Source organism: Astatotilapia calliptera, chromosome 2, assembly GCF_964374335.1.
Source record: "Astatotilapia calliptera chromosome 2, fAstCal68.1, whole genome shotgun sequence".
Taxonomy (NCBI): Eukaryota; Metazoa; Chordata; class Actinopteri; order Cichliformes; family Cichlidae; genus Astatotilapia; species Astatotilapia calliptera.
Window position 1 is genome coordinate 5,134,737 of NC_137423.1, and position 17,452 is coordinate 5,152,188.

The 17,452-nt window shown below is 37.5% G+C and overlaps 2 protein-coding genes across 3 annotated transcripts; both read right to left on the reverse strand.

Annotated features, from left to right (window-relative positions):
* Window positions 1-6,343: 6,343 nt before the first annotated feature.
* On the reverse strand, window positions 6,344-10,817 carry LOC113030736 (eukaryotic translation initiation factor 4E-1A-like). Its single transcript, XM_026182426.2, has 7 exons — window positions 10,707-10,817; window positions 9,830-9,933; window positions 9,447-9,542; window positions 8,714-8,777; window positions 8,121-8,234; window positions 7,690-7,829; window positions 6,344-7,400 (listed from the first exon to the last, which is right to left on the reverse strand). The coding sequence occupies exons 1-7, from the start codon at window positions 10,800-10,802 to the stop codon at window positions 7,286-7,288; spliced, it is 729 nt and encodes a 242-aa protein (XP_026038211.1). The 5' UTR covers window positions 10,803-10,817; the 3' UTR covers window positions 6,344-7,285.
* A 712-nt stretch (window positions 10,818-11,529) lies between these two features.
* On the reverse strand, window positions 11,530-15,624 carry LOC113030729 (alcohol dehydrogenase class-3). 2 transcript variants are annotated; one of them, XM_026182414.2, is made up of 9 exons: window positions 15,492-15,624; window positions 14,866-14,967; window positions 14,006-14,147; window positions 13,808-13,895; window positions 13,407-13,626; window positions 12,710-12,970; window positions 12,390-12,525; window positions 11,859-11,997; window positions 11,530-11,728 (listed from the first exon to the last, which is right to left on the reverse strand). In XM_026182414.2, the coding sequence occupies exons 1-9, from the start codon at window positions 15,507-15,509 to the stop codon at window positions 11,704-11,706; spliced, it is 1,131 nt and encodes a 376-aa protein (XP_026038199.1). In that variant the 5' UTR covers window positions 15,510-15,624; the 3' UTR covers window positions 11,530-11,703. The 2 variants fall into 2 exon arrangements, with proteins under 2 accessions (XP_026038199.1, XP_080160652.1); XM_080304526.1 differs by having other exon boundaries at window positions 15,468-15,526.
* Window positions 15,625-17,452: the final 1,828 nt, after the last annotated feature.

The window sequence follows — 17,452 nt, forward strand, 5'->3', positions numbered from 1 at the left end:
TTCAAGGGTGACTCATAGTATTTTTCACTTCACTCTTCACAAGTAAGTGATTTTTATTTCTCTTTATTTCTCTGCGGCATGATGTTTGTCAGCAGCCTGCTGATTCTGGTGCTGCTTTTTTGTTCAGGGCACGAATGCAATTTAAATCAATACAACAACACCTGGTGAAGCAGTGGTAACAGAACTAGTCCTCTGACCAAAAAAGGAATTGTTCATTTATAATTTCAGGTATGGGGTATAAGAATGAAAGCCTTAAATATTTATTTGGATTTTTGTGGATCCAGAAGGAAGTCATGAGGGTACATAGTTTCAGATCAGTAATATATTTACTTCACATTACATTGTATTGCATTGTAAATGTTTTGCCATCTCCATTTTTTTTTTTTACCATTTTTAGTATATTTCCATTGTTCAAATTGGATTTTCATGTCAGTTTGAGTTCAAGAAATTCATAAAAAGCTAACGTTCACTTTGTTTGCTTTGCTTATTGGCATATAAGCTATTGTCTGCATGCAGATTACATCAACTGTAGCTGCTAAGGACAATCATACTGTATTCTAGCACTGCAAGTCAGTGAACTGCTAAATAAATTAGCTTACTGTGGCTGTTCACTTCATTGAGTAATGCCATTTTGCAGGCACAGATACACATGATCTATCCTTCTGCTGAAGGGTCCAGGCAGCTTATTATTAACATTAGTGTTAGCCATTTTGCAGTCTGTTCACAGAAAAGGCTGAGAAATATGTGACAGAACGTGACATTTTTTTCCCCTTGTTCTAACACATTAGGGTTACGTCTAAAAATATTCAGACTCTGTGATCAGCTGCTGATTCACTGTTGTTACACGAAGAATAATGAAACTACTGTGGCAGACATTTTTGCTTTGGAAACAATCAAGTGGTACAATGATCAGTATTTGAATGAAAATGGATCATTTGAATAATCCTGGTTGTACTTCCACAAGTTGATTTGTGTTTGGGTAGTAAAATAGCTTCTCTATACTTGGAAACAGATCTGTTTGAAGCAGTTATGAGCGAAACTAGTTTGTGCTGGTGTTAGCCCCACAGCCTTTCTCTTTGCAACAATTTAAGATATATAGAAATTATTCATATTACAGCTTTAAAAAACGTTTATTCTGAATTAATTAAGGGCAATGGATGAAACACAGAATGTAGAAGCACTGTTCACAGGTATAGCAAACAGACACATATACATTTACCTTCGTGTGACGTAATGTGTGTAATGTGAAATTATAATATTAACACTTTTTTTATGTGACAAACTTTATATTTTGACGTATAAAGTGTCCTGAAAATGTATTTGTCCCCATCTGGATTTTTAAATTTTTTCATGCTCAAAATGCTCCAGTGCTGCTTGAGCAAAACAACAACTTAAAACAACTACCCAAAGAAGAGTGGGTCACAATTCTACCACAAGAACTGTGGCCAGTTATTCTAAATGCTTGACTGTAGTTCTTGCTGCCAAGGGTGGCACAGCCTATTATCAGGTTTACGGGGTAATTACTTTTCCACATTAATATTAGGTTTGGATTCTGTCTTCCTTTAATAAATTAAATAATCATTTAAAAACTGCATTTTGTAATTAGTTTGTATCTACTCACTTTGTCTAATATTAAAATGTATGTGTGTCATATATGCAAAAAAATACATGAAGGAGACACAAATACTTATAATGTACTGCAGTCAACTCAAATATTTCCCTTTTTTATCAACACCAGGGGCTTAATATATGTCTCTCGTGTACTACTTCTAAGACAGAAACACCAAGCAGCCTGCACGTGAGTCTGATCTGAAAGCACAGGACCTGAGTCTTATGCAGTCAGAACTCTAGGGCTTGTGCATTTGTGTGCAATTGTGCACACTTATATGTGTCTGCGTGATATGAAGCCCTCTATATACTACTTGGCAAATGAGTGGATCCCTCCCTCTGGTTCACACAGAAAGATGACAAGATTATTATTGACTCTAGGACTCTGTCAGCAGCACCATGGATAATAACCTACCTAGTGAGACTAGCTCAGAGTCCTCAAAAGCAGCCACTGGTGAGGTACAGTGAACGAGTAGTTCAGTGACACATCTGTCATGAAACACAGAGGGAATCAGCACCTCCTGCAGATGCAAGGAACTATCTGCAACCTTTTATGCTGCAGCTTCATCCAACGGGGTGTCATGTCACTGTGTTTATAGCTGCACTTGTGCATATGAGGTGGGCTGGTGAACAGGAGGCTGACAGTTGCCTAAAGCAACTAGGGGGTGGGGGGCAGAGGGAGTTGGGGTTTCTTGGTTGGGGGGGATATATAAATAAATAAGGCACCCACCTGCTATTTACAGATATCTTCTTTCCCTGGTGTGTGCAACAGAGACTCACTCAGTGGAATCCCAATTTCATCTACCAAAACATTTATGGGGGATTCAAGAGTGAAAGCTGAAGTCAAGTGTGTAGCTATACTGCCTCCTGGTGGACAGTTTAGTAAACGAAAAGAACCTTTCTGCCTTACTCACATGGCAACATAACTGCTCATCATTAATTACACTCATAGCAACAATGAGATAGATAGATAGATAGATAGATAGATAGATAGATAGATAGATAGATAGATAGATAGATAGATAGATAGATAGATAGATAGATAGATAGATAGATAGATAGATAGATAGATAGATAGATAAGACATGAATAATATTTTCAGCATTTTCTAAGAATCATAACAGGATCCTCAAAATTTAAAAATACAAATCGAAAAAAAAGAAGGGAAATATACGTTACTCCTGTTTAATTTGCACCTGATTTTCATGGGAAGCACATTAATGTTGTGACTGTCAATTTTAGGTGTCAGATCAGATTAGCAATTCCATCTGTCAAGGCATCAGAGACATGAAATCCACAGACCTCAGGTGTCAGCTGTGTAAACAAGAGGAGCACAAGAAGTGCTAATCAGCTAAAAAGGCATATGAAGAAAAGCAGGTTGCACAAACTCGCACTAAATATGCTAACAGATGATCATAATGCAGCGTCAGGCATCTTATTTGCTTTGAAATTATTAAAATAAAGGAAAGGCAGACATCCCGGTGGCAACAGATATATAATAATAAGTTAAAAACAATGGGACATGTTTGATAAAATAAAGAAATATATCTTATTTGAGATTTTATTGGATGCTGTATCATAGTTTTGCCTATCCAAAGAGACAATTAAATCCCATCCATCCATCCATCCTATCCCTGCTGGCACTGAGTCAGAGGCAGTGACACTGAGTGTGGTAAACTCAGTATTTATTCACAAGTCTATCACAGGCAAACATTATAAGCAAGACAGCATTCACAGCCACACCTACAGAATCAACAATCAATGTAACATGCTTGTCTTTGGATTGTGCGATGGAGGCGCAAGCAAAGAAAGACACACCTTTATACACTAAAAAGGAAAATGATCTCACTGATCAGTAATACAAGAACAGCATCTGAGAAGAAGGAATCATTTGGAGGAAGTCAAAATGGTTCATTGATATCTACATTGCAGAGTGGAGTCTAATGATGGTAGGAAATAGGACAGGACTGCCGGAGTCAAAATGCTGGTGATGTCAGAGATGAAGCAGGTGAAGGAAGATCTCTAGGTGGGTTGCACTAATGAGAGTCTTACAGAATGACAGAAGAGCACTGAGATTTAAAGCACACAGAAGAGAGGTGGATTGACTTGCAGAAGGTGGGCAAGAAATTGATTGGATCAGACAACAAGTCTGACAGTGTGGGGAAGCGGAAGTGATGTAAAGAATAGATTAGCAGCCTGAACACCCAGGAATCCAGGCAGATGAATGAATACAGATTCTTTTTATTGAACATACGCATAAGCTCCATTTAGTGCACCTAAAAATGCATTTATATGACCTGACATAACTGGCTATAAAAGCAGTTAGATAGGCAGTCATATTGATTAGTATTTATGATAACTGCAGCATTACATTAAAGAGTGGGATATTAGTAAATTGAGCAATCTTTTGGTATAGTTGCAAAGGCTGACATTGCATGTCTTATGACAAGATCTTCAACCAATCCACCATTTTCTTTCAAAACTACACAATAAAACCAGAGCTTATTGTGGCACACTCACAGCTTGCCATGAGTATAAGAATGGAGTTTACAATAGTTTAATATATTGGAGATAAATTGCAATGGCTTGGCAACAGTGGGGAGAAAGAACTTCCTTTAAAGAAGAAACTTCAGGTAGAAGCCGACTCAAGGAGTAGCAGACATCTAGTGCAACTGGTTGAAGGGTGAGGGGAATGTCAGGTGACTAGGCTATGCCTATAGTTAACTAAGGAAGAGAGCAGACAAAAGTTGATGTGGTATGAAAACAAATAGGACATGAAAAGAGGGACGTGGAGAACTGCTCCGTGTATCATAGGAGGTCTGCCAGAAGCTTGAGCCTGTAACATCACAAGAATTTAATCAGGTTCCAACCCTAATTATAAGCTTTATCAAAAAGGGACGTTTTAAGTCTAATCTTAAAAGTAGAGAGGCTGTCTGTCTCCCAAATGGGGATAATGAGGTAATATGAACTCTTTAAGATATGACGGGGCCTAATCATTCAGCACTTTGTATATGAAGATGATTTTAAATTCCATTCTGGATTAAAATTGAAGCCACTGAAGCTAATACTGGAGAAGAGATATCTATTTTTTGAGTGCCTTGTCAGAACTCTTGCTGCAAGGAGTTTTTAGGACAACTTGACAGTATGAAATTACTCTGTGTGTCCACCCTGGAAGTAAATCCATGCACTAGTTTTTTTTAGTGTCAGTCAAATACAAACAATATTTTGTCAGCCCTGCACAGACTTGGGGAAAGCAGTAGTAGTAGTTTGTTTAGTGTGTAAGCTTAAGGACATAACCTGGTCCAAAATGGCAGTACTGGAGTAGCAGTAGAGTCCAAGGTGACACCATCCAAAGGTTGAGGTATGAGGTTAGACATGATTCATGGGGCCATATGTATTTTGTCTGCATTGCAAATATATGAAATATAAAGGCTGTAGAACAAGCTAACCACTAATTGCAGTGTTAGCAGTTTGATACCCTGCCCCTTTCATGTGCTCAAGTACCACTGAGCAAGACCATGATCCTGCAGTTTCTCCCAGTGGTGAGCAGCACTCATGGCAGCTCTGTTACTATTGGTGTAAGCATGTGAATGAGTGGAAAAGAAGCATAATGTCAAGGGCTTTGTAGAACACAGCTAACATTTAACAGTGCCTTTTAACTGCAGAACATTTACTAGTCACTCTGGTCTGCATTAAAGCAGAGATTTAATGTGTTCAATTATCTTCACTTGTTCAACATCAACAAATAATGTTTTGAATATCTACCAGGGAGCAAAATGAAAATGCTCCAAAGCTTTCAACAAGGAATACTTTTGATGAGGTAAAGCTTTTTCTTATAACCTCAAGAGACTTTCCTGTAGCTCTCTTCTAATTTCCTCCAAGTTGTCACGTGTGAAAACGTGACCAGATAGATTGTGTCAATTACAAGGATGCTTATTTCAAATGGACAGGAGGGCCTAAGCTGCTGTTGCTCTAAAGTAACAGTCAATTGATGTCATAGATTACTTAAAACCCCCTTAAACTGCAATTTGTGCAGCCTAATAAAGGCACGGACCATAAATTAGTGATGCAGCGGTTCCCACTGAAACCACTTAATCTTCCTCAATAGACTGTAGTTATAAAACCAGCAAACAAAATTGGAACACAAACCCTACAATGCTCGAGAAAGAAACAGGGGCAACTTTATGATGATCATCACTTACAGCTGCTTCGTGTAAACCTTTAATTATTGAAGAACAAATATCAAACCTTGTTTTTACAATGTCTTATCCTAATGCTAGGATACCGAGTCTGAGGATCTCAGAAAAGTAATGTGATTATTATTATTTTATTTATTATTATTATTTATTTATTTTTTTTAAATGGTGAACAGGGTATCATAGGATTAAAGAAAAACCCTCATAAAACACTATTTAAGGCTGAAAGCATTTTAGCAGTGCGTCTCTAAAAAAAATAAATATTAAAATAAATAAAAAAATAAAGCACAAGGCTTTCCTCAATGAATGAACACCATGCCAAAAAAAGAACATCATGAAGCAGCAAAGTTAAGTTTGGACACAAGAATCAAACCTTTTTTTTTTTCCCCTGAAATCAGTTTCTTTCATAATAGACATTTGCAATGCAGGGAAAAAAAGTAACTTCTCCTAACCCACTGTTGAGTGCTTTGGTAGAGGCTTTAAAACATTTTCTGACAAGTTAATAGCACACCATGTTGACAAAAAACAGAAAAAAAAAAGCCACTGTACAAGTTTATTTACATTGCCGCTCTGTACATTTCAGAAATACCAGGCAGGGATTTACATTAAAGGCACCGTTTCATCCAACAATATTCATTTTGTCACAAAAATGTGGAATGGAAATAACTGTTTGCATTGTTTAACAAAGCTTAACCATGTTCTAGAAACAAATACCGTGCAAAGAAAGTGAACAGCCCGGCTGTTCACTTCAAGAAACAAATGCTGTATAACACGCATGTTTTGGAAAACACATGCACCGAACACATACTTTGGCCAAAGAAAATAAATTTTATCTATCATGGAACACTGATGTTGATGTCCTTACAGAGATGTGAAGTTTTAACTCTTTAGACACTCACATGAACCCCCCCCCCCCCAAAAAAAAAAAAAAAAAAAATTACAAATATATTGCACAACATGCTTGGGTGGCGTTTCAAAAAAAAAAAGAAAAACCCCACCGTGACTTTAGTGACACCCAAAGTGGGTCAACGGCAACGATGTCAGTATTGCCTTGCTTCTACAGTGAGTAGCCTCTGAAGTCAACGCATTACTTGGATTTGTTTCATTTTAATTCCAATGTAAACATTTTAAATCCCTATGCCGTTACTGGAAATTTGCTACAGGAGTACAGTACCAGTTTATTAAACTACATGTTTTTATTGCATATGCCTTTAATGTTGAGTACTTTAACAAAAAAAAAAAAAGCCAAAAATACACCAAATTATTGAGAACCAAATGGGGGAAAAAGGCATCTTTATCACACAGTCTCCTTAAGTGTCCCAAACATGTGATAAGTGACCAAAAAAAAAAAAAAACCAACAATTTTATCCCTTTTCCCCCAATGTTTTCCAAAAGATCGAAGTTACATTCACTTTAAAAAAAAAAAAAAAAAAAAGTCTATTTGGAAACACAGGAAGGCTTGGTTGATAATCCTTGGATCCTCAGGCAACAAACTTGTTCTTGGTTGTTGAGCCACTCTTTGTGGCCGTGTCTGCATGTGACTGGTAACCAATGATCACTTTTGGTGGGACGCCTAGCCTTTCTTTATACACACGCCTAAAAAAAGCAAAGACATTTTACATAGTAGCTATGAGACAAACTCAGTCATTTAAAAAAAAAAAAAAAAAAAAAAAAACCCAAAAAAAAAAAAAAACCCCACACATTTGTTATATCTTCCTGTAACAGGCTTCTTACTCCAAGACTAATACTATATGATACTACAGATCATTCTGAATCATACTTCTAGACAGAAGAGAGAAAAGACAAAAGAACAAAAACTTGCACAACAGCATCTAATGTGCTCAGATTTTTTCCCTCATCTTTAATTGTGGCATTTTCAACTTACCCTATGTGTGTGATGGCCTCTTTATTTTCATAGTCTGTAGTCCATATAGCCATCTTATCACCTTTGGCTCTAACATTAATGACAGCTCCACAAACATCGTCACTGTAGTCGTCAAAAGCTTCTCCAACAAGACACAGGAGCTGCAGGAAAATATGAATTTTAAAAGATTTGTTATTGTGGACACATGTTTTTGTTTTACATGCAGTTAGTACCTGAAAAGTTGTGTACTTAGCATTCACTGGCTTGTCACAGTTGTGGTTTGCTATTATAAAAAAAGACTGCTACATGGAACTCATCCTTTTTATCTACACCCATTTACACTGTACATTCCTATTGCCATGTGTCAAAACATACACAGTGTACAAGGCCAATAGATGAAAAGAATGATGACTCTGTTAGAGCAAACAAAAATACAAGAGGGCGCAACATACCGTCTCCAACCAGAACCGATCCAGGTCTACTTTACGTTGCTGCTTGGACAGAGTTATCAGCCAGCGGCCGCCTCGCCGGTTCCTTTCATCTTCCCACATGGGCTCAATCCCATCCTGTATTCAAACACAAGCCCACACCACATACATCACTGTTGCAAACAAGTCATCAAGAAATTAATACATTAACAGACAACTAATTTATTAACTAAAGTCACATGAAGCTGAATTACTGAGACACTTGTATGCTCACAACTACCCTCATCTATGACAGCGGGGAGAGGAAAAAGGACAAAAAAATAAATAAATACTCTATTGTGGGATTTTAAATTTTGGAAGGTTTTTCTGTTGAAAGACTGGATGAAGCATTTCAATAAACTGAAAAGCTGAAATAAACCAGTCAATGCACACGGACTACGCCATTTGTCAGCCTAATGCAGAAGATGCTCCTTTCCATTCTGATTATTCGATAGGTGGGGTCCACTTTCAGTGTTTACTAAAACAACTTTTGTGAACCAGAGAATAGGAAATACCAGAAAAATGTCATTTTACATGGGGATACTGCAAGTCCTGAAAGGGACAAAAGCACTTCTTACCTTAAATAAAGAGTAGTCACAGCCAGACATCAAGTTACTTGACAGCTGAATGTGATTGTATAATCTAAGAAAGAAAGCATTTTTTTAAAGAAAATTAATTTCATGCATCAGCAGCAACCCACAGCTCGTCTTGGCACAACACACAAAAAAAAATAAATTCCTATTTCATAGACTCAGCATATGACTGAAGGCTGCGCAGGACAAACATAAACATCAAACACTGTTAGTTAAGTTGTAGAGAGTCTATTTTGTTTTTTCAACTGTGAGGCTCATATTTTGTGACAAGCTGGATTTGGCAGTGTTAGGAAGGTTTAGTCTGTTGTGATGTCTGGAACAGAAGACAACACAGGAAATACTTCTCTCTCTCTCTTAAGGAGAGAGATGCCATCACAATAAGGCGTCAACTCTGCGACAAATAAAATTTACAGTGGTTCATAACTTCTAAGGGTCACCATTGGCCCAGAGACTACACTATAGGATCTATAGTTTAAGGATGGGCATGCTTTTTTCCAAGCTTAGTATAATGAGCATAGCATATGAATACATGCAACCTCTCCTCAACGAATAGGCCAATTTGAATTTCATTGAAACACACCAACACAAACAGGAATTATCATCAATATTTTTGCTCAAAAAAAACAAAAACCAGAAACCCATCCATACTATAATTCTAGCTTTGCATTTAAGTCTATGATACTGAGTGGCATGAACTCAACAAGTAACAAAAACGTACGCCCAGAAGTCCTCCACAGTGTCAAATTTGGAGATGAGACGAAGGTTGGCTTGCCACGTTTTGCTTTTGTCATTCTTGAAAAACCAAAGAGCCCACCTGGGAAAAACAAACAAACAAACAAACGTCTTACTACAGAGTATGACCACATACTGTCTACATTTGTCAGGTTGGTAGTGAAGAAAAATTTGCAAACTTTTACCACCTCACACATACTATATAACAGCAAAATTCATTTAAGGAGACTCACACTACTGGAATATAACAGTTTAACTGTCTTCAGTATTTTTGCAACTGTTATACATAAGGTAGAATGATACATGAATGTTATAAGCTGTATCGATTTATACTTCTACAAGAAAAGACAGACGTGGATAAATGCTTACCTGTTTTGTAGTGGGTGTTTGATGTACGTTTCAGGATTCACAACCTTCTGAACAGCTGTTTCACATTTCTCAGTTTCACCATTTGCAGGAACGGAATTTGACACCTAGAAGAAAAAGAAGTGCAAGTTGTTTTGGTATTTTAATGATTATAACCAAGTGTGTGCACACGGTGTCTGAGAGGTTTAGTAATTTAACGTCTTACGATATTTTATCGTTTCAACCCATGCCACATTATGCTATCGTGTCTACATGTTCAGGGCCTCTTTAGCCCTGTTGAGTGCTCCACCTCCCCGTGGAACCATGCTGACGTAAAATGGCTTGAATCTACAGACTTGTAGCAAACTTGAGAAAAGAAATAGGTTTTCTCAAAGGGTAGCATTTATTATCGTTTGCCACTTTAAATTGCATTATAGAGAAGATGTCTAGCTCATTCTTAAACACATTTCCCCACACTGACCAACATTTGGTTTCCAGCTAACGTTAGCTGGAACCCACGAGAGTCGTTACCGGTGTCCTCTCATTCATACAAGTATCTGAGTTCAACTCAGGGCACCGACCGGGGCATATACCCAGTCAACGCAGTGTTAACCCGGCGTAAACGATGCTTTAAAAACAGTTACTGTAAATGGTCTTACAAGCAATATTGCTGATATTAAGATTTTAAAAACAACTGGCTATAATTTACTACGCTAAGTTGCTTGGCTAGCGAGTTCTGTTACCTGTCAGAAGTAAAGTTTACGAGATTTCTCAGACTCTCGATTATTTAGACTAAACTGTCGCCTAGTTGTCTTTTACCGCTGGTTAATTAAATACTCCATAAACGTGCTGTTTGAAAGATAAAGAACCACATATAACCTATTCTAGCAAAGGGACTCACCACCAGTGCGGTCGCCATCTTCTGGAAATCACTTTGAGTTTTTCGCCGTGTGTTAAAATAGCTTGGATTGGGTCGCATGGTAAGCACAACACGCATGCGCAAGCAAATACGTACAAAATTAAATATTGGTTCAACGTGTGAGGGGGAAAAACGTCATCCTCCTTCAGGTTTGATAGCGTGGACAGTGGTTAGTGGAAATAAACTCTGAAGTGATACGAACGCACTGAATAAACTGTATTCATAATAATTATGTACATTACGCGAAAACAGAATCATCTTATGGTTAAGACTGAATATTTCACTGTAGCAGTGGGAACTTGTCGATGTTTTTCTAAATAACAGTTTGATATGGACAATTATTCCTAAAATGTGTTGTTGCATTTAGGAAAATCAGTGTGTGTATGTGTGTATATATATTTATATGTTCTTGTGTTTCGACTATGCATGCCTCTGACCCAAACAGCCTGTCAGTTTATACAGACCCTGATGCACAAGACATTAGAATATCGCAAAGGCAATTTTTTAAATTCATTTTGTACCTGTATAGGAAAAAGTATGACGTCCATTGTCCATTATATGATACACAAGAACTGGAAATATGAGTGAGTGACCTGTGAGACCATATTGCAGTATGTAAGCAACATTCTTAATTATTAATTTATTTCACTGTGGTATTATCTAACAGGTGCTTCCAAAATATAACAAATATTGGTGCCTTTATGTAAATTAATGATTAAATATTGCCATCTTGATATTAACCAACTAAATGTCACTGAAAGACACTGCTCAAGAGCAGCCAACAACCAACAGAAAAGCAGAAACCTTTGGTTTTACAGAGGTTTTAATTGAAATGGATCAGTCAAACATATCTTACTGTTAGTAAAAACATCTAACAGTCAAAAGTACACTATCAAAACAAGTGCTGAGAAACAAGTGCTTTAACTATGGCAGGAGACTCTTTAAAAGCTGGATGTGAAGGATGTTTCTTTCAGGCACTTCAGAAAGTCAACACTGTGCGGATACTGCAATGAGAAGGGGAAAAAAAAGAAAGTTAGGCTAAGGATGCAAGGCACTGCAGTTCAACAACAAAATACATTCACTACAGAGCCACTTCTATAAATTGAATTTCTAATGTGCACTGTTTTTCCACACCTCTTTCCAGCATGCATGAGGTCAAATCCCTCATTGATCTTCTCAAAGGGCAGTGTGTGGGTTACAAACTCATCCACCTTCAGCTTCTTACTCATGTAATCTTCCACCAGTTTAGGAACACTCTCCACACTCTTCCACCCTGAGAGTGAACAACAAAACCAGTTTTACAACTGCCAATATCAGTAAGGCATGACTGAACCATTTTACTGAAAGTGTTGAGGCAAAGCACCAATTACATAGATAAAATAGATAAATAATAGGTCTTAATACAACTAAAAGAAGCTACAAAACTTAACATGCTGAATCTATGGGTTTAAAAACAGCATATGCATTCCAGTTTTCACATTAGCCAACAACAATAAGGCTCATAAAATACCACTATAGATTGTGTTTTCATTACAAAACAATGTGTCCTATCTGACTCCACTTAATAAAAGGTTATGCTTATAAAAAATACACAAAATAAAGACGAAAGCTGCAGCCAGACAATATTAAGCACTTTAAAATAAATTCTTTAACTCAGGCCGTTACCTCCAAAGGCTGTGCCTCTCCACACGCGACCTGTCACCAGCTGGAATGGTCTGGTGGAGATCTCCTGTCCAGCTCCAGCTACACCAATGATGACACTTTCACCCCAACCTTTGTGGCATGCCTCCAGAGCAGCTCTCTGACACACACAAAAAAACCAAACAACAATAAATAAATGTTGTTGTTTTTTTAAACTTACCTTGTACACTACTTACAAAGTTACACCACAGTGCTATAAAAATTGAATTCTAATGTGCACTGTTTTTTCACACATCTTTCTAGCATGCATGAGGGTCATGCATGCTGGTGGGCCTGAGTCTCACCATAATTTGCACATTTCCAATGCACTCAAATGAGTAGTCCACACCCCCATCAGTCATCTCCACCAGAACCTCCTGGATTGGCTTGCTGTGGTCCTTTGGGTTTACAAATTCAGTGGCTCCAAACTCCTTGGCTTTTTCAAACTTATCAGGGTTGATGTCCACACCGATGATCCTGGTTGCTCCGGCAGCCTTGCAGCCCATTATAACGGCCAAGCCCACAGCTCCAAGGCCAAACACAGCACATGTGGAACCAGGGTCAACCTGAGTGAGCATGAGGTAGAATACAAATGTGAAAGTTTAAGTGTTGTGCCTACATGAGAAATAACCATATAAACAATAATCCAAGTATGAACTCTAAAATAGATTTGGCCTACCTATTGCTGTTCTTATGTTTTTTAAGTGTGTGTGTGTGTGTGTAAAAAACACACAATAATTGAAACATGGATCTTAACAGTTGCCTCCTTTATTATTCTTTCTGTAAATACCTGAATACATCATTTAAAATTGAAGGACCTGCTAGCACATCAAAAACTATTTGTGTGAAACTGCAAACTAAGAAAAAAGAATCTATCAACTATTTTCTTATTACTCTATAGGTGAGACTGCGACAAACATGTAAAAAGATTGTGAATATTCCAATGAAATCTAATGTTTTGCACGATGTCTTTGCTGATGAGCAGCGTCATGTCATTCCCACCTTGGCAGTATTAAGAGCAGCACCATATCCTGTAGAAATGCCACATCCGAGAAGGCACACTTTATCCAGCGGAGCCTTCTCATTCACCTTGGCCAGAGAGATGTCAGCCACTACAGTGTACTCAGAAAAGGTGCTGGTCCCCATGAAGTGATACACTTGCTTTCCCTTGCAAGTAAAGCGTGATGTCTTATCAGGAAGCAGACCCTGACCCTGGGTTACTCTGCAGGGTGAAGGGGGAAGGAAATGTGCAGATTAGCATGATGAAATGTGCAAAGAAAACATAATCTGTTCTGACTGAGCTTTTGTTGCCCTGTGGTGGGGCATCTTTCTTTAATGAAATTGTTATCACAAAAGTAGACTTCAGCACCTCAAGGTTACGGAAATAGGCCTTCATACATTACCTAATTTTCTGGCAAAGGTTAGTCTTGGGGTTTTTGCAGAATTTGCATTCACCACACTGAGGCACATACAACGGGATGACAGTATCACCTTAGAAAAAGAACAAGACAAAAACAACCCACATGCAACAAATATTTATTCCTAAGTATACCAAGAAGTAAAATATTAAAGTTTTAATGTTTTGTTTGGCAGTTGTTTACCTGGCTTGAACTTGGTAACACCTTCGCCAACACTTTCAACTGTTCCAGCACCCTCGTGTCCCAAGATGACAGGGAAAAGCCCCTCAGGGTCACTGCCACTCAGCGTGTAGGCATCTGTATGACACACGCCTGTAGCAAAGATCTGAAAGACACAGTGTCACTTAAAGTTCACGTCAGGCATGGCTGCTGGATGGAAGAGTATAATATTAGTACTACATTTAAAACATTATGTTGAATTGAACTTAAACCTTATTTATGAAAAAAAAAAAAACAAACACTGACTAATTTAACATGTGGTTTCAAACCTTAAAAGCAAAAGCCTGGGGTTGATGGGATTGAAAGAATAAAGAGCAAAAACAAAGTGTTTATTTTTCTGCTTATCAAATAACACTTTCATAGGACTCTTCCTTGTTTATGCACAGCTCTTAAGCTCTCTTAAGGATGCGGTCTGGACTTTCAATGATTGCAACAGCTTCATTCTTTTCTTTCCACCCATTCTGAAAAGCCATGTCCAAACTTCTAGCACTGTATAAATACTTCAGACAAGCAAACTGCCAAAAAAATCTGCTTTAATAATGGAAGCTACACTTGCTGATGATCCTTTAATTAAGTGCATTTGATTAGCAGCACCCGGCTGCTACTTACCCTCTTAATTCCTATGGGAATAGTAAAGGTAGTTTTTCAAATGATTGCCTAGAGTCCTATGAAAGCTATTTATCACATGACTATAGCAACATATCTTAAAAGAATACACAAATACTGAATGAATCTAAAATGAACATAGTTTTGTTTTGTGTTTTTATTCAGTTGCAGTCAAGTCAGGCTTTAGATTTATGAACGAGTCTGATGATCTGAGTTACCTTAATGCGAACTTCATGGGCCTTAGGTGGGGCTACCTCCACCTCTTCAATAGAAAGAGGTTTCCCTGGCTCCCAGGCAACAGCTGCCTTGCACTTGATTACCTGAAGGCAAAGGACAGTATTTTTCCATATCTACATGTGCATGTTTTTCCAAGTCAAGTGAGTAGCTGCAGCTGTGGGTTGGCTCCAGCTTTACAGTCCCTGTGGCAGATCGAGCTAGTTGCACCCAGCGTAGTTAGCCTTTGCACTCTGTCAAAGATTATGCATCTCTAAGATTCTTCCTGATGTTTGCTTTAATAGTATTCAGCCTACATAACCCCCAATAGCACCGTCAGTCTTGATGCTTTTTAAACCATGCCATCACTATTATCACTATGGCTTTTAAGTGCTGCAGCTACTTGCAAAAAACCATTTGCCGCTGACCCACCAAAGTTCCCTGTTAAGTAATCGAACAGTGATTCTTTGTACTTCATTCAGAGCAAATTAATGCGTGCATGCTAGCTTACAGAACTTGCCAGGTTTACAATAAACTTGAAATTTAAGGCAACTTTACGACTAATGCACAAACGGAAACTTTGTTTGTTTTTTCATATATTTCTTACACAGTCTTTGTGAACAGTACTCACTTCACCAGCTGTCTCCATGCTCGTTGTTTCTAGAGAAGAAGACGGGCCACTGAGCAGCCGTAAAGGAGTTAACCTTCGGACCAATCAGATACGAGAACGACTAGCGTACGCATGACGCATTTGGGAGCAATGAAGAAAATAGGCCAAAAAAGGGCGCTTAAGAATTTCAAATAGTTGCATGCTGCTGGTACTACTTATGTTACTACTGATAATAATTTAAAAAAAAAATATTTAAAAAAAATACTTGTGAATAAAACGAATTAATAAATGAAAACATGTAGGCTGCAATCTTTTATTTTTTAAACACTTTTCAGAAATAACTTCAGTCATTGTTGAATGTCATCATTGACAGTGGGGACTTTTGCTTTTTGGATGCTGGAGAATATGTTATGTTTATCTTTAAAAGTTTACTGATATATTTGTACAGTTGGAATAAGTACTAACTCTGAACTTGAACATCTTAGTACTTCGTGTTAAACTAGACAATTGTTAACGGTGCCAGTCAACATCAATAATAAATGATGTTCTTGACCAAACATGCTTCAGGTGTCTTTAAAGAGTGAGCAGGATTACAATGCAATTTGTGTTTTGAATTCTGTTTTTATATTTCATTTTCACTCACTTATGGCAGTTAAGCAGCACCAGGCATGCAGCTGAAATACTGTTTCACACACATCTAAAATTTAATTTGGAATAACAATTATAAGCTATCAAATTCACTTATGATAGACCTGTCATACAAATATAAAAAAAAAAATATATATATATATGTATATATATATATATATATATATATATATATATATATATATATATATATATATATATATATATATATATATATATATAAATATATATATATATATAATGCCTAAATGCCAACCTTACACAGCTGACCTCCCTACCAGACTCTAAATTTCCTCACATACCGTACACACTCTGGTGTTTTCAGTCTGTATTCTGTGTTTAACCTCGTCATATTTTCCTAATATCAGAGTTTCCTTTTTAAAATCAGTCACTCTACTTCCAGTAGTCTTGTCCTTGTTTCTGATTGGTGAGATACTGCCAGCAGCACCTCCTTCATGTAAATAATGTTGATGATGTTAGGATAAAAAAAAAAAAGCTAGATAAGGAAATTATCTTTGATATGTTGAAGCTTGTTTCAAAGTACAGCACACTCTTCCAAATCTGCTTTTAAGCCTCAATATAAATCTAAAAGTCAGAGTCACAAACCATTTGTTTCAGCACTATATGAATAATTACTTCATTGGTGTTGTTTTCAATTTAGCACCTTTATTATTCATTTTGCACCTTTTTTTAAAAAAATAAAATAAAATAATTTATTAGAATTGCTTTTAGTCCTTATTTAGGCTCGGTTGTTTAGGTTTGATTCATCCAGAACCCAGGGTTGATTGAATGCTGTCCAGCTGTTACTCTGTTACACTGAGAAACTCACAGGGTTTAGTCTGAGACATAGATCAACACACTGTGCCCAGATACAGGAAACAAGATTCACACTGAACAAGCTGAGTTGGCTTTTGTAACATGCCAGACTCATATAAGAAAGATATAAAAATGTGAGTTTCAGTTATTGATTTTTTTACCTGCAAAAATCAGAAGGAAAGAAGAATCCTACTACAGTGTGGGAAAAAAAACAACTAAGAAAACTTCTTTCACCAGTTAAAAAAACTGCCAGTTAAACTAGCAGTGAGGACAAAGGGCCTCCTGAACCACTCAGATCTGCAGCAGTATGCCACTGCTGCTCCTCTGCCCAGTCAGGAGGCTGTGGAGCGGGTGTCTGCTGTTGTCCATTATAGCTTTCATTTTGTTCAATGTATCCCTCACAACCACAGTCTTAAGTGTCCAGCCTCCTGCCAAGCACAGTTGGCTTGCCCACCAGCTGGCTCTGCGCCTTCGTGTAGAGCATCAGTGTTCAGTGACCAGTAGAACTTCTCATCCAG

What these genes read in the sequence shown, in the direction of transcription:
- LOC113030729 (XM_080304526.1), bottom strand. Translation starts at nt 15,509, where the DNA reads ATGGAGACAGCTGGTGAAGTGAGTACTGTTCACAAAGACTGT. An exon ending in TGTTACCAAGTTCAAGCCAG is followed by an intron (nt 13,896 to 14,005) that starts GTAAACAACTGC and finishes TCTTTTTCTAAG; the next exon opens with GTGATACTGTCATCCCGTTG. An exon ending in GAGAGGCACAGCCTTTGGAG is followed by an intron (nt 11,998 to 12,389) that starts GTAACGGCCTGA and finishes GTTCACTCTCAG; the next exon opens with GGTGGAAGAGTGTGGAGAGT.
- LOC113030736 (XM_026182426.2), bottom strand. Translation starts at nt 10,802, where the DNA reads ATGCGTGTTGTGCTTACCATGCGACCCAATCCAAGCTATTTTAACACA. An exon ending in AAACACCCACTACAAAACAG is followed by an intron (nt 9,543 to 9,829) that starts GTAAGCATTTAT and finishes TGTTTTTCCCAG; the next exon opens with GTGGGCTCTTTGGTTTTTCA. An exon ending in GAGGCCATCACACACATAGG is followed by an intron (nt 7,401 to 7,689) that starts GTAAGTTGAAAA and finishes TGCTTTTTTTAG; the next exon opens with GCGTGTGTATAAAGAAAGGC.